This window comes from Aulostomus chinensis, chromosome 2 (genome assembly GCF_037954235.1).
Source record: "Aulostomus chinensis isolate RoL2024-O1b breed Wild chromosome 2, RoL_Achi_v1.0, whole genome shotgun sequence".
In the NCBI taxonomy this organism is placed as follows: Eukaryota; Metazoa; Chordata; class Actinopteri; order Syngnathiformes; family Aulostomidae; genus Aulostomus; species Aulostomus chinensis.
In genome coordinates, this window is record NC_141321.1 from 2,083,297 (window position 1) to 2,104,966 (window position 21,670).

The window sequence follows — 21,670 nt, forward strand, 5'->3', positions numbered from 1 at the left end:
GAGTCTTTTAACACATGCATCCTCAAGTTTCCTTTCAAGTGGAGTGACAGAAAGAATCGGCCTCACCTTCTTCCACACAAGTGTTCCAGTAGGAAGACAGTAGGTGGCAGTGCACATGAGAATTGGTGCCTGATGCGTTTGCTCCCATTCCTGATAGGAGACCTTCTACCAGAAGATGAGCTTGCTTGGCAAGTAATACTGGACCTGAAGGAAACTGTAGAGTTCGTTGTGGAACCTGTTCACACCCAAGAGACAATGGCCTACCTTGATATCAGAGTGTCTGAGCACAGTCAGAGACTACGTGAGCTTGTCCCAGGGAGACACTGAAACCTCAACACTACCATCTTGAGCACTATCCACACTTGATCACGTGCTCTGGGCCTCTTGTGGGTGTAGGACATTAAGATTTGAGGCAAAACCTAGTTTTTTTCAAACATGTTGCCCGACACACAAATAATTTCAGGAATGTTGCACTCACTCTGGCAACCAAACACCAGCAGTTAATCAGTTGTCACTTGCACTCATCCAGTGTCAGTGCTTCCAATCAGGAAGTGACAAATGTCTCCACAGTCCTTCTTGATGCTTTGAATGAGGAGGTTGTTGTGGCTCTGAGACAGAAATGTCCAGACATGAATCAAGTTCCTCTCACAAAGAAAATCAGGATGAGGGGATCAACTCCAGAAATGGAATGATGGTTGTTTGTGATTCAACCGCTGGAATGCCTGAATTTGCAGAGATTCTACAAATGTGTATCATTAGAGATGAGTTGAGCTTCATAGTTGGTTTCTATTTTGCTTGGTATCAGGAGCATTTCAGGGCCTTTCAGTTGCCTTTGTCAGCAGATAGAAAGGTTGCCCTTGTTCAGTTTGAGGAGCTAAGAGATCGCTACGCACTTGTGGCCTACACAGATGGATCCAGATGTATGGTGACCCTGAAGAGACACATCATCATCAAACCCTCCTGGATTGGTCGGCAGACCAAATTCCTGCTTGAATGCTCCATGAGTGTGTGACCACGTCAGCTGGAGCAGAACCACCACAACGCCACTGATCGCTCTCTCTCTTTGTGCCACAGAGCAACAGCACTGGACGCTGTGCAAGAAATGTGAGGCAATGAGACCTAAAAGGTCCCACCACTGCAGGCGTTGTGGCCACTGTGTACGCAGGATGGACCACCACTGTCCCTGGTGAGGACACACACACACACACACACACACACACACAGAGGAAAACAGTGTTAAAAACACAAATACATCAAAAGGTTCCGGTCATGTCAACACAACAGAGGTAGATGATGTGATCTCAAGGGTTCATTGTCCTCCAGGATCAACAACTGTGTAGGAGAGGACAACCACTGGCTCTTCCTGCAGCTCTGCCTCTAAACGCTGGTCCTCAGTCTCCTCACACTGATGCTGGTCTTCTGCCACCACTTCTATTTCCAGCCACTAGCCACGCCAGACCAGGTACATCCAGCAGGAATGACCTCAGGTCAACAGGTTCTGCTGGCAAAATGTGTTCAGAATCTACCGGTGGTGTTTGAGACATGAAATGTGCACATCAGAGTTGGTCTTTCTGACGTTTTCTGTTTTCCAAACCAGGAGACGTTCACAGGGCGGCATGAAGTGGGTCTGCTGAGAGCCTCAGGACTCATGAGCGTCCTCATGTTGACTGGCATCAGCGTCCTGTCCTGCATCCAGATGTCAGGCATCCTCTCTGTGAGTACTGACTCCTGACCTCTAGACTTCTTTTCCTGCTTCAGGTGAACGTTACTGCTCCAGTTTGAGTTGTGTGTTTTCTTCCTAAAGAAACAACTTTGTGGGGGAGTTTATTTTGTAAGATGACGTCTCAGCTTCCACTGTCCTTTACCCCCCAACAGGACACGACCATGATTGAGAGAGCAGTTCAACTCCCAGGTGACGGGTGAGTGTGTTGACCTCTTGAGACTCTTTCAACTGTAGAAATGGTTTAAAGCAGTTTACAACGCTGAGAGACAGGATTCAACTGTGGAACGTTTCTATGATTGTGAGTTAAACTGGACAAATACACTGTGGAATCCATTTAAACAGTCGTAACAGAGTTTATCACTCAGCGTTCCGGCACCTTACGATTTACAAATTAAGCAAAAGTTATCAGCTATTTTTCCCTTGCAAGTTAGGAGGTCGTTTTTGTAGCCGTGTGTTTAATAATGAAACCGTTGTTAATCATTGCTTTAAGGTGTAAACCATGTGAATAATGTCAAGGTGAGGCATCAGATCACCAAACACCCAGCAGAAACACATCTTAGCTGGAGAGGAGTTAGCGCCTAAGAGACGAATCTGCTTCTGACAGCAGGAGGAACACTTTCAAAATAAGAGGAGAAGAAAGAAACCATACGACCGGCATTGGCAAATAACGTAGTGGTGCCTCCCTTCAAAAACAAACACCAGAAAAAGATGGTGTTAACCTTGCTGTATCTAGGAAATAGAAATGAGGACATTCTTGCTATATAGTACAGAGAAAAAGCAGGAAGCAGATATTAAAAACAAGCATTAAAGAGTTTTCTAATCACAAAATGCCTGAATCCTGTGGCAAAAATAATAAAAGCATTTGATGGTGAATGTGGGACAATGTGATGCAGCATAGAGTCAGGATTCTTCAACGTACAGGCCTACAAACACTGAATAATACCCAGTTAGAAAGAGGACATGATGTTAACATGTTGTCAGGCTTTATCAAGGTTCAGAAATTAAATCAGTCAAACCCCTCTGTGCCCCGTGGCAGATATGACTGTCGTGCTGATACGCACAAAATTAACCTCTAATTGAAATACATAAGTTTGAATTACGTTCTGAGCAGCACGTAGAAAAAAGAGAAAATCATGTTGGCACGCAGGAAACAACAGATTAATATTTAAATATCAAAAACCACTTTTCCAACTCTGCCAATATTTTCTCTGATTATTGGTTGTTATTTCAAGATGTGATCACTGCTATTCTTCAACTGCGTTCTGTGCACTATGGAAGCTCTCTGAGTATGATAATAAAATCTGTTCCTAGAGTGCAATATTTTTATATTATTTAGAGGTCCCTCTCACTAATTCAGTGACTTGAAATACAACAATGAAATCAAGCTCTCCTTTTTGCTGTCCTGAAGCCTGAAGTGTGCCTGAGAGCACTCTTGTCATCTTTCATCAAAGTCTAGTTGAACTGAGATTTGTCATTTAAAAGCCATGATCTGATGACAGCTCTCAACATTTAAGACAGCAGTCAAGAAACATGACTTGATTTTTAAAACATTTTGTTAAAAAAATCCCATGTGAAAATGTGGGTGTGAGGGAGCAGAGACTGGGATGCAGGGTTGAAGATGTGACGGGGCTGAAGGAACAAATGCAGCTGGACATGAAGAGTTGCTGTTGTTTCCTCTCAAATTGACTGTGGAGGACTTCCTGTTAGCATTGGACTTCATGATGGAACAAGAAGAAGGACAACAGATACAAACTGCAGTTGAACTGACTTTTATTGACCAACAGCAAAAACAACTACAGCAACATTGTATCTGTCAAACATTGAAAAGTGAATTGCTCAGATGTAGCATAATGTGGATTTAGTGTGAGAGAGAGTGAGAGAGAGAGAGAGAGAGAGAGAGAGAGAGAGAGAGTGTGTGTCCAGGTATAAGAGCCAAGCTTCATCTGGTCAAATACTTTTAAAGACTTAGAGCCTGTCTGTGTCGGGTACCTCAAAACAGCAAGTTAAAAGATGAAGTTCCTGGGAGTCACAATGGATGAGGGCTTGACATGATCAGACCATATTGATGCTGTTGTAGTAAAAATGGGGCAGGGCCTTGCTGTTCCACTTGTGTGGACCCAAAGCACCTGAGAAAGTACACCTGAAAGAGGCCTGGTTTACAGCAAGCATAAAATGAAATGTTACTGTAGGTGGACAATGAAGACATCATTGGGAAGGTCTTGACCTCAGTAGGAACGTATTTCAGAATTGGACTTGTGGGTGGTTCCTTCTTGTCAGGAATGACCTTTAAACCTTGAAATTGGGACGTTTTTTAAGGCTCATCCAGCAGCAACAAAATGTGCTACAGATATGGGGTCAACAGTTCTTGATCTTCACTACTATAACCGAGTGAGTGCCACTAGGGGGCGCCACTGGTGAGGGCCAAAATCGGGGGAAAAAATCACGATTTTACCATTTATCAATAAGAAGCATAGAATTTGACCAATTAAATGTGTTTCCCATCCTCCAAACCTATTAGTAAGCCCACAATATTTCAAGTTATGACTCCACGTAACACAGAAAACACAATGGAACTACAAAACAATATGGCGGAGCACAGGAATGTATGTTGCAACCTCTGTACATTTAACACAGTGTTGTAGTTTTTCAATTGATGTTCAGGCTTGGTTGATAGATTAGTGTTCAGAAAACGTATGTCTCATTACTTTCTAACACAAAAAGTTTCAACTTAAGATAAACGGTCATATTGTGGGGAAAAACATAAAAATCTATGTTTATTATTGCTTACTAGCCTGTAGGCGGCAACCAGGAATTGTTGATCTAATGAGACTTTTCAAAGTAAACAGACTCAGAAATAAAGCTTTCCATCTACAATCTACAAACACTGGTCTGCCCAACAAATGTTTCCCATTGTTGTCCCAAATAGGATTTTCTATGTCACACAGCAAAGGTTTTTCAGGTTTGAGCAGATTTTCTGAGTTGAGTGGGGAACCCACGTGAAACGCCACAGATACCTGAGGAGCGCATGCGCACACGTGTCTGAACAGGTCCCGGAGCCGAGCGAAGTCTGCTGCTGGATAATCAGGATGACGGCGCCCTCAGGTACAGTTAAGCTAATTAACTTGAATGTGTGGTCGGGGTCTGGCGCTCTTTTGATATGTTTGAATATCATCCTTGTGTAGAGACATGATGTTGACTCATGGAAGCTAACGCTACGAGGGCTTCCATGGGCGTTGACTTTTGAAGTAGAATCGCGGACATAAGCGCCAATTAGCTTGCATGTTGTTTTATCCGGTGCTGCAGTTCTGTGTCGTCCCTGCTGTGGTTGTGCTCACATTTGGCTGACAGGAGTCTCATTCGCCCCCGTGTGGGCCAAATACTGTCCGTCACGGGCCGACCTGAGTGTTGTCGGCGCTCACCTTCCACGGAGCACTCCGACCTCTCCTGAGTGGGCGGCGCTGCGCCCCCTCCCTCAGTTGAAGAGTTTTGTTGATGAATGTCATTCGCCACTGTGGATGGTAGTCATTGCTGTGTTGGCTGTGGGGCTCTTCTGCTGGCTGGTGATGGCCATGACCTCTGCCCAATGCAGGGGCGTTGTAAGGAAAATTAAAGTGGGGCAGTCCACTGGGGGGGGGGGGGGGGGTGAAATAAAAACTTTGCAATTTCCTGCATTCTAGTGCCTTTTACAGGTGGTTTTATAGAGCGATAACAAGAGAGGAAATATCAAATGAAATGGTGTGCTTGGTAAACGACTACATGTCCCAGATGTGATTCTCTTCCCCTTCAATGGCTGTCTTTGTGGCTTTCACCCACAAATCAAAATGGAACAAAGAAGAAAACTTCAGACTTTGGACTTTCAACTTAATCTGTCTTCAGGTATTTTTCAGATATTTTCCCCTCCGAATGGGAATAGGACACAAGGCATGACAACTCAATTGCTTATGGTACTTAAATGAATTTAATAAACATATTCAATCAACATTTACAAATATAAATGACGATCAAACCAGAACAAATATAAAATAACTTAATTCCTCATAATACTGACATTTCTCAGAAATCAATGTATCTCAAGGCTGGGTGACAAACTCCCTCTCTCTCCCTCTCGTTCCCTCTCTCCATTTCTCGTTCCCATTCTCTCTCCTATCTCTCTCTTGTCTTCACCTGATTCTCCCCCTATAGTTGGAGGATTCTCATTCATGTTGGTTGGACTGTTCTGATGGTTTTTTGTTGGATGGTTCTTAGTGTCCAAGTGTTGGTGGGATGGATGATTGTGCTGGTGGTTGGATTGTTGCATAGAGTTTCACTGTCTCTCTGTCTCCCTGTCTCTCTCCGTCTCTTTCTCTTTCTCTCTCTTTCTTCCCCTCTTTCCCTGTCTCTCCCTCTCCCTTTATCGCTCGGTCTCTCTACTTCTCCCTGTCTCTCTCCATTTCTTTCTTTCTTTCTTTCCCCTCTCCCTATCTCTCCCCCTCCCTGTCTCTCTTTCTTCCCCTCTCTCCCCGTCCCTCCCTCCCTCTGGCTCTCCCTGTCTCCTCCATCTCTCTCCCTCTCTCACTAAATGCCCCAAAGATATTCCTTAGTGAAGCCTTTGTAGAGATGAAGATCCTGCAAAGCTCTCTCAGGTTCACCTTATCAAGCTCGTCCTGGTGGATGTGGCAGACAGCAGCACTGTTCAGACGATGCTGAGACATGGTATTGCGGAGCCATGTTGGAAGCCTTCGTAAGGCACTGAAGCTTGGCTCTGCTTCAGCTGAGGAGCGTGGTACCACAAGGAGAAGTCTGACTAACACTCAACCTGGGTGAAGAGAGCAGCTGGCAGCATCATTCTGAGTTGGTTTGCTGCATCGCTGACAGTTCTGGATGGAAACTGAAGCTGGAACATGCTTAGTTGTACCTCAAGTGAACGACGGTTCAATTCTGGATACAAACTAACAACCGCTTCTTCCACCTTTCCATCGACAAGCACCCTTTCTAGTTTCTCCACAGTCTCAAAACTGCTCTGGTCAAAGCGCTTAGTCAGCTGAACATCAACAGCAGCTAATAACTTGTAGTATTGACTCTCTAGTACTCTTCAGCAGATCCTGGCTGATATGCTGTTACATTTCCTGTGTATCTCTGAGGAGGTTTTCAGACGTGGCAACTTGATCTCCTGGAGCTTCATCTCATCTGTCTTCTTCCAGGCAGTTGCGTAAAGCTGGTGGAAGCTTTCCTCCGACCTTTTAGCTTGAACAGTTCCCTTCACACCCTCAACAGCAGCAAGCATCCCTGTGACACTTTCTGTCCTGCTTTGAAGGGAGCGCTTGAGGTGCTCGAGTTCCCTGAGGGCTTCAGCAGCAAGAAGAAGACCAAGGAAGGTCTTGCCCTTCTCCAAGTTCTCCAGGAGTCCTCTTGCTGTCTGGGATGTCTCAGAGGAGCCAGATTTAGCCATTTCATCCAGACTGAGTAAAACCTCTTCATATTGGTCTATGACCGCCTTCACAGCCACCGTCCTCACAAGCCATCATGCAGGCAGAGGGGCTTCAACGTTTTGTAACTCCCAGTTTCAGACTGTGCAATGGCTTTGAAAATAGTCTTGTCCTTGCCGGACTGGTTGTAAAGCGTACCAAGCTTGTGGACCACGTTCAGGGCATCACTCACCACAGGGGATGAGCTGCACGCTGTCTGTGTTACAAGATTGGCACAATGAGGACCACAGTGCACATACACGGCAAGAGGTTGCTTCTCTCGGATCACAGCTCAGACTCCTTTCGTATTGCTGGACATGTTAGCCGCTCCATCATAGGTCTGTCCTCGAAGACATGATCAGGGCAAGTTAAGCCGCAGGAGGACATCAAGTGCCGTCTCAGCCAAATCCTTTCCTGTCGTTGAGGACACCTCGTACAGTCCTACAAAGTCTAGCGAGGAATGAGATGGTGATCCACGTAGCGGATGCAGATACATTCCTGCTCAACACCTGCCACATCCTGAGTCCCATCTATAATGAGGGAGAACTGCACGGTGGGCAATTTCTGGATGGTGCTCACAATTCCCCTGAGGATTGAGTTGGACATTAGACCCCAAATCTCATTTTGAATTTCACTACTGGTGAAAGAGTTAGCTGGTTTGCTGAGCCATCGCCTCAGCTCCTCCTCGTCTTCAGCTTTGTTGTGTAAATGCTGTTCAAAGTTTCCTTCATTTTCCTGACCCTGCAGAGCCAGACCTTGGCGGGCGCAGTACCTAACGGACTTCAATATTTTCACAAGGCAAGATCGACCCTCTCTTTGCTGCTGCTCTTTGGCTGTGGATGTCTGTGTGCCTCCACTGTTGCTTTGGTAGATAAAAGTGTGCATTGGGACTTTGTGTGCATTACTCTGCTGTTGGCTTGAGAATTTATCAAGGGCTCTCTTCCAGATTTGGAATCCAGTAGAAACAAAGGCTTGATCCATGTTTTTTGCCAGAGTGTTGCTCTTTTCTTTGAATGCTTGCATGCAATGAAAGCAAAGCTCACCTTTGGCACTGGGGGAGGAATGAAGCCATGAGTAGTCCCTGAAGCACTTCTCCTGAAAACTAAGTGTCTTGGTCGGTAGCTGCTGATGAGGAATGACTCTTAGGATGAGCTGCATGACAAGCCAAACCAGCCTGACCCGGCTCTCAATCTCTCCCCTGTCGAAGCCTGCCTCTTCTTCCTAAGAACAAAAGTGAAAACCAAATAAACCTATCATTTCTTCAAACTGACAAAAATCTGCGCATGTAAGCTAGCCTGTGTAAGATTTGTATTTCTAGGTAAGAATATAAGAGAGCTGAGAAACTTTCATGATTGCAAACAACAGTTTACCTGGGACTCTCTGCCTCCCTGAGTCTGCTCCTGCAGTCATGGTGCTTCACTACTCTGCCCTGCTGCTACCTGAGAACATACCGGTAACAGGTGACATTACAGTACCATGTTCGGTTTACTCGTTTCACATTTCTTGTGAAGATTAATCAAGTATTATTTTGGGCAGAATTCCTCTGAAGGATTCTTACTTTGCGCTTTGGGGCACTAAAAAGCACTCTGATGTCTGACCCCTGTCTCTTTTCGGCTTTTCTTCTTCCCATGGCCTAATAAACAAATCAACACACACACACACACACACACACACACACACAGGTTAGTATTGTACGACGTTTCCTACAGTAGCCACAGTGTACACTGTGTAAAGGTTCTGCTTCACTCACTATCATTTATTCCATCCAAATACAACTGTTTTTTTTTTCTAAAATTGAAAGTTCACCCTGACCTCTTTTACATTTCACCATCCAAATGACAGGCATGTACTTTTAACAGTGAACAAGGAGTGAGGTTTGACTGGAGCAGCAGGTACTATTTTACTGACACAACATCTAGGACCTAGTTTTAGCGTACAGACAACTTCCTCTGCTGAAAACCTCATTTTTTTCAGCTTCACATTATTTTTTATCTTTCACAAAATGCTGAAAATGTGAGTAGGACAAACATAAACAAACACAACTTGTCCTGACCAGGGCTGCAACGATTCGTCGACGTTGTTGACAAAAATCGATAACAGAAATAGTCGACAATTAATTCCATTGTCGGCTATTGTTGCTAGACTTTTTTTTTTTTTTTTTTACAGAGTGAGACGTCGCACTTAATTGCAAGCTGTGGAGCGTTAACATACAAAATGGCGGCGTCCAGCGTATCGCGTAGCAAAACTTCGAAAGTTTGGGAGCATTTTAGCCTGGATACGGCGAAGAAGATTATTACTTGCAAGGTTTGCAAAGCAGACCTTGCGTATCACGGCAGCACCTCGGTGATGCACGAACATTTAAAGAGAAAGCACGTTGGGCAGTTGAAGGAAACAGAGTCTGACTCGCCTCGGTAAGATTCAAGTAACATTCAAGCTGATATGTTTTGTTTTTGATGTACATTGTATATTTTATAAGCGTATTTTCGCTTTAAAAGAGAGCTTTAACGTTATTCCTGACTGTGCCTGACAAACGTATTTTCAATTTAATGCATGCAGTCCGAAGAAGATAGCCACCATGGACCCCTTTCTGCAAAAGAAGCAGATGTGCACCCCGCAACAGGCGACTGCCCTCACTGAGTCAGTATTGCACATGCTGATCTATGATATGAGGCTGCTGTCCATGGTCGATGATGCCGGGTTTCAACAGATGATAGCCCAGTTCAAGCCAGACTATGTCCTGCCATCCAGAACCCATTTCACCCTCTTAATGGAGCAGAAATACAGTACTACGTTTCTGAAGGTAATTGTTTGAAAAACACACACACAGTTCACATAAGCAATCACACATTTCATATTAGCAATCACACACACACCATTATTCATAAACAGTCACACATATTTCATAAAAACAATCACAAATTTTGTCTAAGAGCAAATACATACTTCATTCATAAATTATACATTTACATATATATATTAAAATGCATTACTTAATTTTGGTAAAATCATAGAGTAGCTGCAATTATTAAAATTGAAAAACTTGTTGAATGGTTTCTGTTGACATGTAGGTTTTTGCACGTTAAATATTTACAAAAATCAAATTTTGTGTTTCAAGGTAAAGGAGATCCTAAAAGAGGTCAACAGCTCCCTCACACTGACGTGTGATGTTTGGACCAGCCGTGCCACAGAGGCATATCTTGGAGTTTCTTGTCACTTCATCACCAAAGACTGGCAAATGAAGACTTTGAACCTCGCCACTCTACCTCTGGAGGAGAGGCATACTACTGCAAACATGATGATATGGATGGAACAGGTGATAGAGAAATTTGACATCTTGCCAAGCAAAATTAAAGCAATAGTACATGACAACGGGTCTAATATGGTAGCGGCAGCTCGACTCCTGGAAGAAAAACACGGTTGGTTCTCAGGCCGCTGTGCTGGGCACACCCTCCAACTTATTGTCAACAGTGCCCTCAAAGAGCCCAGCATCAACAAAGCTACTGGTGCTGCAAGAAGCTTAGTGGAGCACTTTAGGAGAAGTGAGCTGGCAAATTCAAAACTTAAGAAGAAGCAGCAGCAAATGAACACAGCAGAGCACAAGCTGATCCAGGATGTCAGTACGCGATGGAACAGTACTTATTACATGGTGGAGAGACTCCTGGAGCAGCGCTGGCCAGTCACTGCAACTCTCTCTGACCCTGAGGTAACACCAAGAGGCAAGCACTACTTTGATCTGAAACCAGAACAGTGGGTGCTCCTGGAAGAGCTGGTGCAAGGGTTGGGGCCTTTCGAATGTGCGACCGTTTTCCTCAGTGGACAAGAGTATGCTACTGCTTCATGTCTTCCACAGCTGGTGAAAGGGCTGCAACAGTCCATACAGCAGATCCAGTTTGAGACGAGCTCAGGAAAGGCCTTTCAAGCCATTGCAGGAAAAGCAATGAGTGAGAGATGGGAGAATCTTAACGCTGTGTCTGCAGAGAGAGACAACCCAATTGTTCTTGCAGCTGCCATCGATCCAAGGTTCAGAAAGATGAAATTTATCTCACCTGAAGATGGCACAAGGGTGCAAAGTACAGTTGAAGTTCTTGCCATAAAAGAAGCAAAGGCTGAGACTGAGATACATGATGACCCTGAGCTACAGCAGGAGAAGAGGGCTAATGTCCCAGGGCGAAAGTCAGTGCTGGATAACCTGCTTCAGTCTGACACTGACAGTCTGAGTGAGGAAGAGGAGGAAACCCAGGAGGACAAAAAAATCCAAATGGTGAGGAGGGAAGTTCAGATGTTCTTCACAGAGGCACCAATAGCCAAAAAGGATGACCCTCTCAGCTGGTGGAGAGAAAATGAGGGGCGCTTCCCCACACTGTCAAACCTAGCAAGATCTCTTCTGTGCATTCCTGCAACATCCACCCCGGCAGAGCGGATCTTCTCAGCAGCAGGAAATATTTGCTCCCAGAAGAGAGCAAGCTTCACAGGAGACCATGTGGATATGCTGACTTTTCTTAGTATGAATAAACTGAACGACATAGCCTGAGCCTCATGTTGATTTTAAACCTGGTCTGTCCACCATGACAGGTTTGTGTCCAGGTTGTATCACACAGTCCATGTTTACATAAATATGGACTGTTGTCAATTTGTCAGTTGTTAAAACCATTGCTTTAATGTTGATTGAACAGATTGTGCAGTTGACCACTGAATGTACTTCAGAAAAAGCACTTAATATTTGTTTTATTTACCGTTTTACTGCTGCTAATGTGCCTGTCCTTGGTTTACAGGAAAATTGTTTACTTGATTTTAATGTATTTTATTTTTTATAAAACACATTTGGCTGTCCTTAAAAAATGGACAGAGGTTTATTTATTTCTGGATTTATGTCTATACTGACTGAGCACTTTTTAATTTACTTTTATTTACTTGAATCAGCAGCAAAGTTTAATAAAAGGTGCATTTTTCATTGAAGTGCCTATCTTTCTTGTGTTGATTATCATTTGCCACATAATTAAAGCAACTTCATGGTAAATTTAAGAAAAAAAGTCATAATTATCCGATTAGTCGACTAATCGTTTCAATAGTCAGTGACTAGTCAACCATTAAAATAGTCGTTAGTTGCAGCCCTAGTCCTGACTGATTCACGGAGTCATTTGTCTGCACTGTGCAGTCATGACAGTGCAGAAGCAGTAACCCCAAAGATCGTATAATAACAGATGGCACACTTCACTTTTTTGAACCTCTTGGTTTGTAAACACCCTTCGCAATGCATGACAAGTAACTAGCTAACAAACTAGTGTTTTTTTAGAGCAGGAACATAACTTTTGACCACAAAACAGCAAAGGTCAGACACATTTTACGATTTTATGATGTTTATTTTCGCTACTGTTTGGTTGCTCGTTCGCCGAGTTTATGTCCCACAGTGAAGGGGGAGAAATCTCTGGAGTCAGCCAAGTCTCTGCTTTCAGATGATAGGTCATTTGTTTGGTTAGCATCGGGTAGCATGAGGTGGTGGAATATGCAGAAGCAGAAACGCCCTTTTGGTGTTTTTGTTACATGCCGACATACTTGCTTGGGTTGTGAGCTGTGTTTTGTTTGGTTGGCAGTGCTTAGTATGTGGTTTTAGCTGAGTTTCTCTCCATCATTTTGGTATGCTACATGTCAGGATTGGAGCCTACTAGCGTGTTCAAAGATCGTACAGATGAAATTATATTGCAAAATAAATGGTACAGGCTGATAATCAGTTCTCAAAGATCTCAATAATCTAGTACATAGATTGATGTATTGAATTCTGACCAGAAAATGTCCCCAAATTATGGTAAAAGTGGGTGGGTCCAATATTGGGCATCTCACAGCGTTGAGAGGGGACGGAAGAAAGCGAGGAGTCACTTTTGTGTATCTGAGACGTATTTACTCTCGTCTCCAGACCGAATGAGATTTGGGTGAGAGGTCTCCAAAACGCGAGCTGGGGGAGGGAAGGACGCCAGCGTGACGGCGTTTGCGTTGCAGGAGGAAAGTTTTGTTATGAGATAAAGTACGCGTGTGCTTGATAAATCATCCGCCTACTCAACTGCCTCCTTCAAACACGGTCTTGCTGCATGGACGCCACTTCCTTCTTTGCAATTCAAATGCACAACTCATGCATTACATTACCGGTTTCAAAGCCAAGTAATCAGAGTACTTTCCACCTGCGTGAGGATGTGCAGCGTGAATGGAGCCCACAAAGCTTTCCACTTCTCTGCATACGTCTGGTTTTTGTTGCCCACAGCAATAAAGATTCTTTCACTCTTCTTCAGGCCGTCCTGGTGGTTGCTCCGCCCCCTCTGCTCCTCGCGGGAGCTCCGTGGACGACCACATGCCTCCTCCATCACACGTGAAGTCAAGGGACGGCCAGTTACACAGACATCTACACACAGGGAATCAAACCAGTGGCTCCTTCGTTGGAAGGAAATGCAACAGACCGCTGCATTCACCAGCTGCCAGTAGTTTCCTGATCGACTTCCTGGAAGTACAAAACAGTTGAATGTATGTTGCTGTAGCAAAAACAGTGGAAACAGGAAACTCTGAGGATGCGGAACGTCAGGGGGTAAAGGAACCCAGCAGCTTTCCAGCGGAACACAAACCTGACTCAACCTCTCACACAGAAAAGTTACACATTAAACGTCATGACTTTGTCCAGTTCAGGGTAACTGACTCAGATAATAATGCAGTTTCTTTATGTCTAAGAGTCGGTGAAGCGTCGATGAGTCGGAGCGTCACGCTTCAACGGAACCCAAATAACATGACAGCAAATGTAAAATCCTCCCCACGTCGGAACGAATCTCCATTTTTCATCATTTTTAAATGATGTGTCAGAGGAACCTACCGCAGACGTTCAGTACTTTACTGAGTCGTTCTCCTCCTCCTCCTGCTCGCTCGGCCTTTCAGGGAGTGATGGACGAGTGATGGATTATTGATGGAGGGATGGGCGGATCAATAAAGGGAGGAGAGAGGCCAAAAGTAGGCCACCCATCTGCTCCGACCCATCCATGAATCTAGAACATTCAACTGGATGGAAAGAAAAGCGAAAGGGAGGAGGACAGAAGGAAATTAGCTAAGGATTAATAATAGAACTCAAATGATGAGAGACGGAGTGAACGGAGGACTGAAAGGAAGGACGTGAGGAATGTTTCCTTCCGAGAAGGTTCGTCATCAGGGAACGTTCCTTCATATGATCGCAACGTGGCGCTCGTTAAAGGTTAGAGGAAGTTATCAGTCAGATTTCAGACAATATTCAAGATGTTCTCCCAGCGTTTGAGGGGAAGCTGCATGTGACGTTCTGGAAATGGGATGTTAGCAGTTGGTCGCCTGAAGGCTCCCGTACAGTCAGGAAGGAAAGACCTCAAAGACAAACGACCATGGGAGTCGTTCGTTCCAACCCTCTGATTCCACGCACTTTATTACCGACCAATGTCAAAAGAAACGTTTTTACAAGTTTTGCTCAAAAAACAAGACTATAACCAGCCAGTTTTCAGCTGGAGGCACATTCATGGTTCTGTCTACACCCGAGAGTGAAGCATTGAAAGGAAGAAAACATGTGGATGGCCGTCTATGGACGGCAGAAATGTCGCGGTACTGATGGAGAACCTTGTTGACGAGCACACAGACGGCTCAGGGAACTTCAGACTTTTTCTTGCCCACATGTTTGCTGTTGGCAGCGGAGCTCAACCAGCTGTTGTGGATGGGAGCAGTGGTAAATACCTGTGACTGAACAGCCCAGGAAGAGACACGGATGCTGGTTAAAGTCCTCCCCCACGGATGCTGGTTAAAGTCCTCCCCCACGGATGCTGGTTAAAGTCCTCCCCCACGGATGCTGGTTAAACTCCTCCCCCACGGATGCTAGTTAAACTCCTCCCTCACAGATGCTGGTTAAACTCCTCCCCCACGGATGCTGGTTAAACTCCTCCCCAGTGCAGATCCAAGCCTGATGTTAGCAAGCAGGTTGATGGACTGAGAACTGCTAGAAATCCCTGGATGTTAGAAGCTCTGAGTTGGAGTGACTGAGATTAGAGTGAATGTCACAGTGACAGCTAGACTGAGTGATAGAGACGGCGGTCAGGACTCTGCCTGTGAAACAGTCCAGAATTCTGTCTCTGAGTTCTGTATTTGTGCTTTGACTTTGATCTGAGAACTGTGGCTTTGATCTCTGTGAAGCGCAGAAACCACGACGACGGTTTCCAGCCCACGATGCGTTCACGTTTGATCTCAGAATTGTGTCTTTGAACTATTTCATACTGGCGATTCTGACAGGGTATATAGAGCACGCTCAGCCTCACCACCACACATTGATCTCATCATTCAAGTGGACTGGACTAAACAGTGGAACTCTGCGATTCTAAGATGTCTCGATGGAACAGGAGAAAGAGGAGGAATGGAGGACCAGCCTACTCAACCTACCCTCAGCTGACAGCCACACGTCTGCAGTTCGAGGCGAATGTGGTTGAGAGTGTGGAGCCTCAACCAGAGGAGGAGTTCATCTCCACACCACCACAACCTGAGACTCCCCCTGAGCAGCTGCAGAATCTGGACGAGGTTGTGGTCGAAGAGGTTGTGATCCAGGCCACGGAGGAGGAGTTTCATTGCTTCGTGGAAGAAGCTAAACAGGAGCAGTTGCATCTGTTCTCACTGCAGGTGGCGGCCCTGAACCTGGAGATCGATCAGTTGAATGCACAGATCCGAGAAGTGCAGCGAGAGGCTGACATCAGGCTGGAGAGGGAGCGTGAAGAAGCTGCCCTCAGGCTGGCCCAGGTTCAGCTGGACCTGGAGAACAAGCTGAACCAGGGTGTGCAGGAGAAAATCGCCATCCTGAAGGAAACGAAGAGCGCCAAGGAAACTATGAAGGACATGATGGAAAAGAACAAGGACCTGCTCCTGACTGTGTCCCTGGAAAATGAGGCCTTGCACTGCAAGGTGAACCTGCTGAAGCAGCAGATGGGCGACTACAAAAAGGAGGTGGAGCTCCAGATAGAAAAGACTCTGGAGTTCAAACACGAGTTGTCCCAGAAAATGGAACGGATGCTGGCCCAGTTAGTGGAGGAAAACCACAACATGAAGGCGGAGCTGGAACAGACAAACATGGAGCTGAGACAGGAGAGGGAGACGACGTCCCAGCTGCTGCAGCGTCTCAGTGAGACTGAGAGGCTCCTCCAAGACGCCCAGAAGAAGAAGTTGTCGAAAATCAGACGGTTTTTCTCACGTCTGTTCAGGCCTTTCAGGTCCAGGACCCGGCTCAACGACAGTGAAGACTAGTCAGTCTCTGCAGTTTCAGTGTCACCATTAAAAACACATTAATGATTCTTGTAAATCTGAGCATGTTATTCCATCAGTCTTTTTTTTTTCATTCATTAAAAGTGAAATGTTTGATAATTGACTCACTGTCACTCCTTCAGGAACAACGTGGCATAGCAACAGGAAATTATGTGATTGTTGACTATGAATAACAGCGATTCAGCACCTTTTCCCCTCCCGGATGGTCGACTCTGAGCGCTGAAGCAGGAATGTCGATTCATTTGTACCTGCAGAATCACGGGGATGCGTTCCATTCGGGCCTGAAGGCCAAGAGGACCGACAGTCGTGGCTGTTCTGTCAGAATAAGTTTGACGTTTAGAGGGCGGGGTCTTTTCCAGGGATCCTGGCGATGACGTCGTAGCAATGGAGCGATGACAAGTTTACGTGACGAGCCCCTGGCTTGGGTTGGTCTTAACTCTGAAGTTCTGCTGCTGCATTAAAACAAAAACGTCGTGTTGGGGATGAAGAGACGCCGTCCTCCGAACGCTTCCTGTCAGAGCATCAAAGCTGACACTCATCTCCACACACGCCGACGTCGTTAATGACCGCCGACGCCAACAAAGCCAACTTTTGATGCAGATGTTTTGTAAAAGAAGAGCTGTTTCACTGTCCAAAATGTCACTTTTACTATGCTGGTACCACCTGATAATCAGCGCTCAGTCAGCTTACATTTTGGAGGTGGCCTCAAGTTTAGGAACAGATTTTGGTGTCTTGATCAGAAAAGACCTGCTGGAGACAAACTTCATGGACATTTAAACGTCAAAACACAGCCTCTTAAAGACTTGAATTTACTTCCTGAGGTTTTCTTTTTTTGTTGACCTTTCAAAACTCCATGACACTCATTTTAAACTTGTGGTCACTGCGTTCTTGAGTCGTGGTCACGACACACTGGACGTTCCCTCGAGTCAAACAAATGACAGCTGTTGTTTTAATTTGTCCCGTCACGACGGCGTAGCTCGCGTCGCCCGCCGCCGTCAGACCAGCGGATCGCTGGTGCGCTGTCCTGGACCTTCAAGAGTTAAAACTGCCCATAAACTCACTAGATTGGTGTTGTAGAGTCAAATTACAATATCTCTAGTGTGAGCGGCGTGGTGATGTCATCACATCAACAGCACCTGAATGACAACAAGAGCAACAACAGCTGTTTACTGCAGTACAGGTGCTGTATCTGGTACCTGAGTACATGTACTGGAGTGCTGGCTACTGACAGAAAACTAGGAACAGTTTGTGTTCTACTAAAAGTTTCTGTATTAATGTTTGGGCTCGTTCACGATCAGTCCAGAAGTAGAATCGATGCAAAGATGAGCTTCTTCAAGCAACCCAGGCAGGACAGCCCTGCTCTTAGGTTCCTCAACAAGTCTCCACAGTTTGATTATTTACAGGACTCAAGTACAGCATTGTTTCATGTCGGGTTGGAGATCATGAGCCCAGTTCTCCAATCGTGGCTCAATTCCAGGGACAGTTTTCTAACAATGTTCTTGTTGTTCCCAGGTCCAAGCCAGGCATGACAATGAGGTCAGATCTTTAAAGAAGGAGCTGTATCAGACTCGTTCCTGCCGTAACTGTCTGGGACAGGAGCTGCAGGAAAAAGACAAGAGGTTGCTACATGCTGTTGATCGCATACAGCACCTGGAGCAGCTCAACCAGGAGAAGAGCCTGTTGGAGAGGGAGGAGCTCAGCCTCCAACTGGCCAAGGTGACACAGGAACGGGCTGAGATCACCAGGAAGTAGGAGGTATGTTTGTGTTGACTGATGTGGTTCAACGTCAGAAATGTGGATCAGATTATAAACCCAAGGTGGGAACATTAAGATTATAATTCTCTTTTTGTTGGCTTTCTGTCTTTTCTACTAGGACTTACAGAGAGAACAGGATTTGAGTGAGTCTGCATTCAATCGCCAAATAGCCATGGAACAAAGAAAGGCTGCCACAGCCCAAAACACATGTTGTTCTCTACAAGAGCAGATAGAGCAGTTAAACAAGGACCTACAAGTGAGTTGGAGGAGCAGTCAATCTGACCTCACGTCGTCCCAACCTGCGTCCAGTTTCTGGGCGTTTGAGGACATAAATGATCACGTTGAATAATTAGACGTTAGCACAGGTGAGCCTTGCTGGAAGGCTGATATTAATGTTGAGTGAACCCAATATTGGAGACTGATTTTCCTCATCAGCTTTGGGTCAACAGTTGTAATGTGTGTGATGCTGGAATACGGAGGAATCCTTCAGTAACTTCATGTGTTGTTCATCAAACAGGATCGAGACAGAGAGCTGGAACGGAGGAATATTTACTTGCAGAAATTCCCCAAACCTTCCACCAACAGAGGTATCAAACATAATCTCCTGAGTGACTCAGCTGTTCTGGATCTTCTCAGTTGACACTGATGGCTCATTATCTGAGTCCTTTCTCTTTGACAGGGAGAAAAAACAAGGGGCTTCAAACAGAGGAATCTCTCCTTTCACCCACTGAGGCTGTGAGTGTTGTCGACATTCAACATGAGGAGCCTGGCCAGAGATTTCATTTATAGTTTCAGAACTTGCATGACATTTTCGAGGTCTACCTTGTTGATTATGCTGAGTTTCTAAGTCCTGTTCTTTCCTCTTGATTCCTTTTTCACGTGTTTACTCACGACAACAGGAGCCTTTGGCAAGTGGATATCCTGGATACCCTGGACCAGCTTCCACTGTAACACTCACTCATGGTCGTGTCTGATTCACAGGAACAGAGACCAAGATGGTTCAGACAGAAGAGGAATTCCCTTCAGCCACAGAGGCCGGTAGTCTGGTGCCACTGCTGGAGGAGCAGAGGAGCTCTGGCAAATCAGTAAGTGATTCAGATCATTGGAACACGTGCATTTTTTTAGAGACATGCATTTTTATTTTCTAAAGCTTGAACGTTGAATCGTGCTGAGTGTTTTTACAAATTTCTGTATTTTTAAATACACACATTTTGACACGTGAAGCTTGGAACATTGAAAAAAGCTGAATAGAACTCAGACATTTCTGATCTCTGATGAACCTTTTATACTTTTGTCTTGTGCTTCAGGATTCAACCGAATATCCAGAGGTCCCAGTCGAGGGAAACGACTGTCCAGACCCTGATAACCAAAGACAGAGTACAGAAAGGAGGACAGCAGACGCCTCACCAGAGACAGGTCATGAGAGCCAGATGTCACTCTCATCATGTGGGTCTAGGGAACCACCCAGACCTGTTGAGGAACACCGGCAGCCCAGATTTATCCGCAAGTACATCTTCAGAGATGTTGATGTTAACCTGCACTGTGGGAGACCTGCCTACTGGAACCTGGACAAGGAGACAGAGTAAAATAATCTTCATTCACATTGTAAGTTGGCAGTTTGGTATCATGACACGGTTCATGATCGCCTGTTACGGTATCAAAGAGATCATCAAGCATTGACCTCTGTCTTTGTCTCTGTCTATTTTTGTATTTTACATTTTGTTTATATTTATTTTTGATCATTAAAGATGGATCCTGTAAAATGATGGCCTCCAGTCCTGTTTCATGGTTCTGTATCAGAAGTGATTTGGGTCTTGATTGTGTTTTATTTACATTTCTAGAGGAATTATCTAAATGACTTTGGTTTTTATTGTCTTAAATACATTTCCAGGTTAATGATCTTGTTCATATTTTTACTCCATGGAACCCCCAGTCCATGGGGACTCATTCTTCCCCTCACTAGAAGAGGTCCAGATGTATGAACATGATGATCAACAAAACTGGTGATGAAGGGAACTTCACTTGCCTTCAACATGTGTTAAAAGACTCCAGACTAAACCACTTCTTTGAGATCAGAATGCTCAAACACAGTGCTACTTCAACTGGGACAATCCCCTAAAAACAAATCATGCACTGTGTCTGGGGGATAACCTGTGCTAACGTGAAAATGGTTAAGATGCTCAGTTCAAGGGCAAGCTCGCTTCACTCCAAAGCAACTCGTTCCAGTGTCCGGTGCAGTCTTTAGATGTGCTTCATGTATTTCTTTGGTTCGAAGAGAAAAAGCACCTGAATAAACATCAGCTGACTGGATCTCTTCTTTCTGAGCAGTACAAAATCTACCAATAGAATGCCCAGAGAAGCTTTCTACAAAACCAGCCAAAGCATGGGCACCCAAATTGTCAGCAGTAACACTATGCACTGTACCCTTGACGAAAGTCCCAAGGGTTGAAACAAAGACACCACGCTCTTCTAATGGCACAAGATCAGATAACAGTGGCTCTAATATTTTACTATATCCAAGTCTTTACATCATTACTCTTGCACAAAACTGCTACATCAATAGAGGTGAGTGCTGAATGAGAGCCAGGTCCCAAGTTATGAAGAATCCAGTACATGCTACACAACTTGACTGATATGGACATCCTTCAAACTTACAAGTTACATTTTCATACTGCCTGAGGTGTTGATTACTATGACTGAAGCTTTCCTTTTCTGTTGACAGTTCTTCACACCCACAAGTCTGACATGAGAACGTAGTGGACTGAGCACCTGTTATTTCTAACTTGCTGTGTGTTCGATAAGTGTGACTCTAAAGGTTTTTCCAGCTCGTGAATGTGCAAGGACAGTCTAGATACACACATGGACACTGGCCTGTGTGGCTATGGAGGAAATGTCTCAGCCTACTACGTTTTAATAACTCCTACCTGGTAGATAACGAACTGGCACACAATTAGCAGGGCCACAGAACAAATCAATGAGGTTCTTTGTAAAATCAGCTGCTCTCCAGCTTGAGTTTCTTGTTAGGGTTTAACAGCTTTCATGATGTTACAAAACAGCACTCAAAGAGCCAGCTCCTCTTCACAGTGTATACATACTACAGTATATAGCAATACCTGAATAACCATACATGCTCATCTGTGGGAGATCAGACAATTTTATTCTTGTTCAGTTCAAGTTTTTTTTAATTGCAGTTGAAAAGCCCAATTTACTGAGTGAAAATCATTTCATCATTGACCCACATTTATTTTTCCTGCCAACGACAAACAGAGAAAATATCTCGCTCATTGATGCAATTCAATGGACTGGAGTGAATCCATGCTTCCATGGTAACACACACACAAACAGATGAGCCACACTCCTTATTACGGACAGTCAGCCAATGAATGAGGAGACATTAAGGGCACTAGAAAAGGCAGCACGACCGGCGACGTTGAACAAGCAGGAAAGTGCCAATCAC

The 21,670-nt window shown here is 44.8% G+C and overlaps 1 protein-coding gene and 1 pseudogene across 2 annotated transcripts; both read left to right on the forward strand.

Annotated features, from left to right (window-relative positions):
* Positions 1-255: 255 nt before the first annotated feature.
* Positions 256-19,872, forward strand: LOC147268766 (palmitoyltransferase ZDHHC21-like; annotated as a pseudogene). Its single transcript, XR_015111074.1, has 10 exons — positions 256-301; positions 1,075-1,186; positions 1,324-1,462; positions 1,598-1,714; positions 1,876-4,825; positions 17,971-18,213; positions 18,332-18,800; positions 18,893-18,948; positions 19,195-19,298; positions 19,521-19,872. The product of XR_015111074.1 is annotated as a palmitoyltransferase ZDHHC21-like (transcript).
* Positions 5,496-12,255, forward strand: LOC147268767 (E3 SUMO-protein ligase ZBED1-like). Its single transcript, XM_086222628.1, has 3 exons — positions 5,496-9,578; positions 9,724-9,967; positions 10,283-12,255. Exons 1-3 carry the CDS (start codon positions 9,382-9,384, stop codon positions 11,696-11,698), a joined length of 1,857 nt encoding a protein of 618 aa, XP_086078754.1. The 5' UTR covers positions 5,496-9,381; the 3' UTR covers positions 11,699-12,255.
* Positions 19,873-21,670: the final 1,798 nt, after the last annotated feature.

What these genes read in the sequence shown, in the direction of transcription:
- LOC147268767 (XM_086222628.1), top strand. Translation starts at nt 9,382, where the DNA reads ATGGCGGCGTCCAGCGTATCGCGTAGCAAAACTTCGAAAGTTTGGGAG. An exon ending in ACAGAGTCTGACTCGCCTCG is followed by an intron (nt 9,579 to 9,723) that starts GTAAGATTCAAG and finishes TAATGCATGCAG; the next exon opens with TCCGAAGAAGATAGCCACCA. An exon ending in ACAGTACTACGTTTCTGAAG is followed by an intron (nt 9,968 to 10,282) that starts GTAATTGTTTGA and finishes TTGTGTTTCAAG; the next exon opens with GTAAAGGAGATCCTAAAAGA.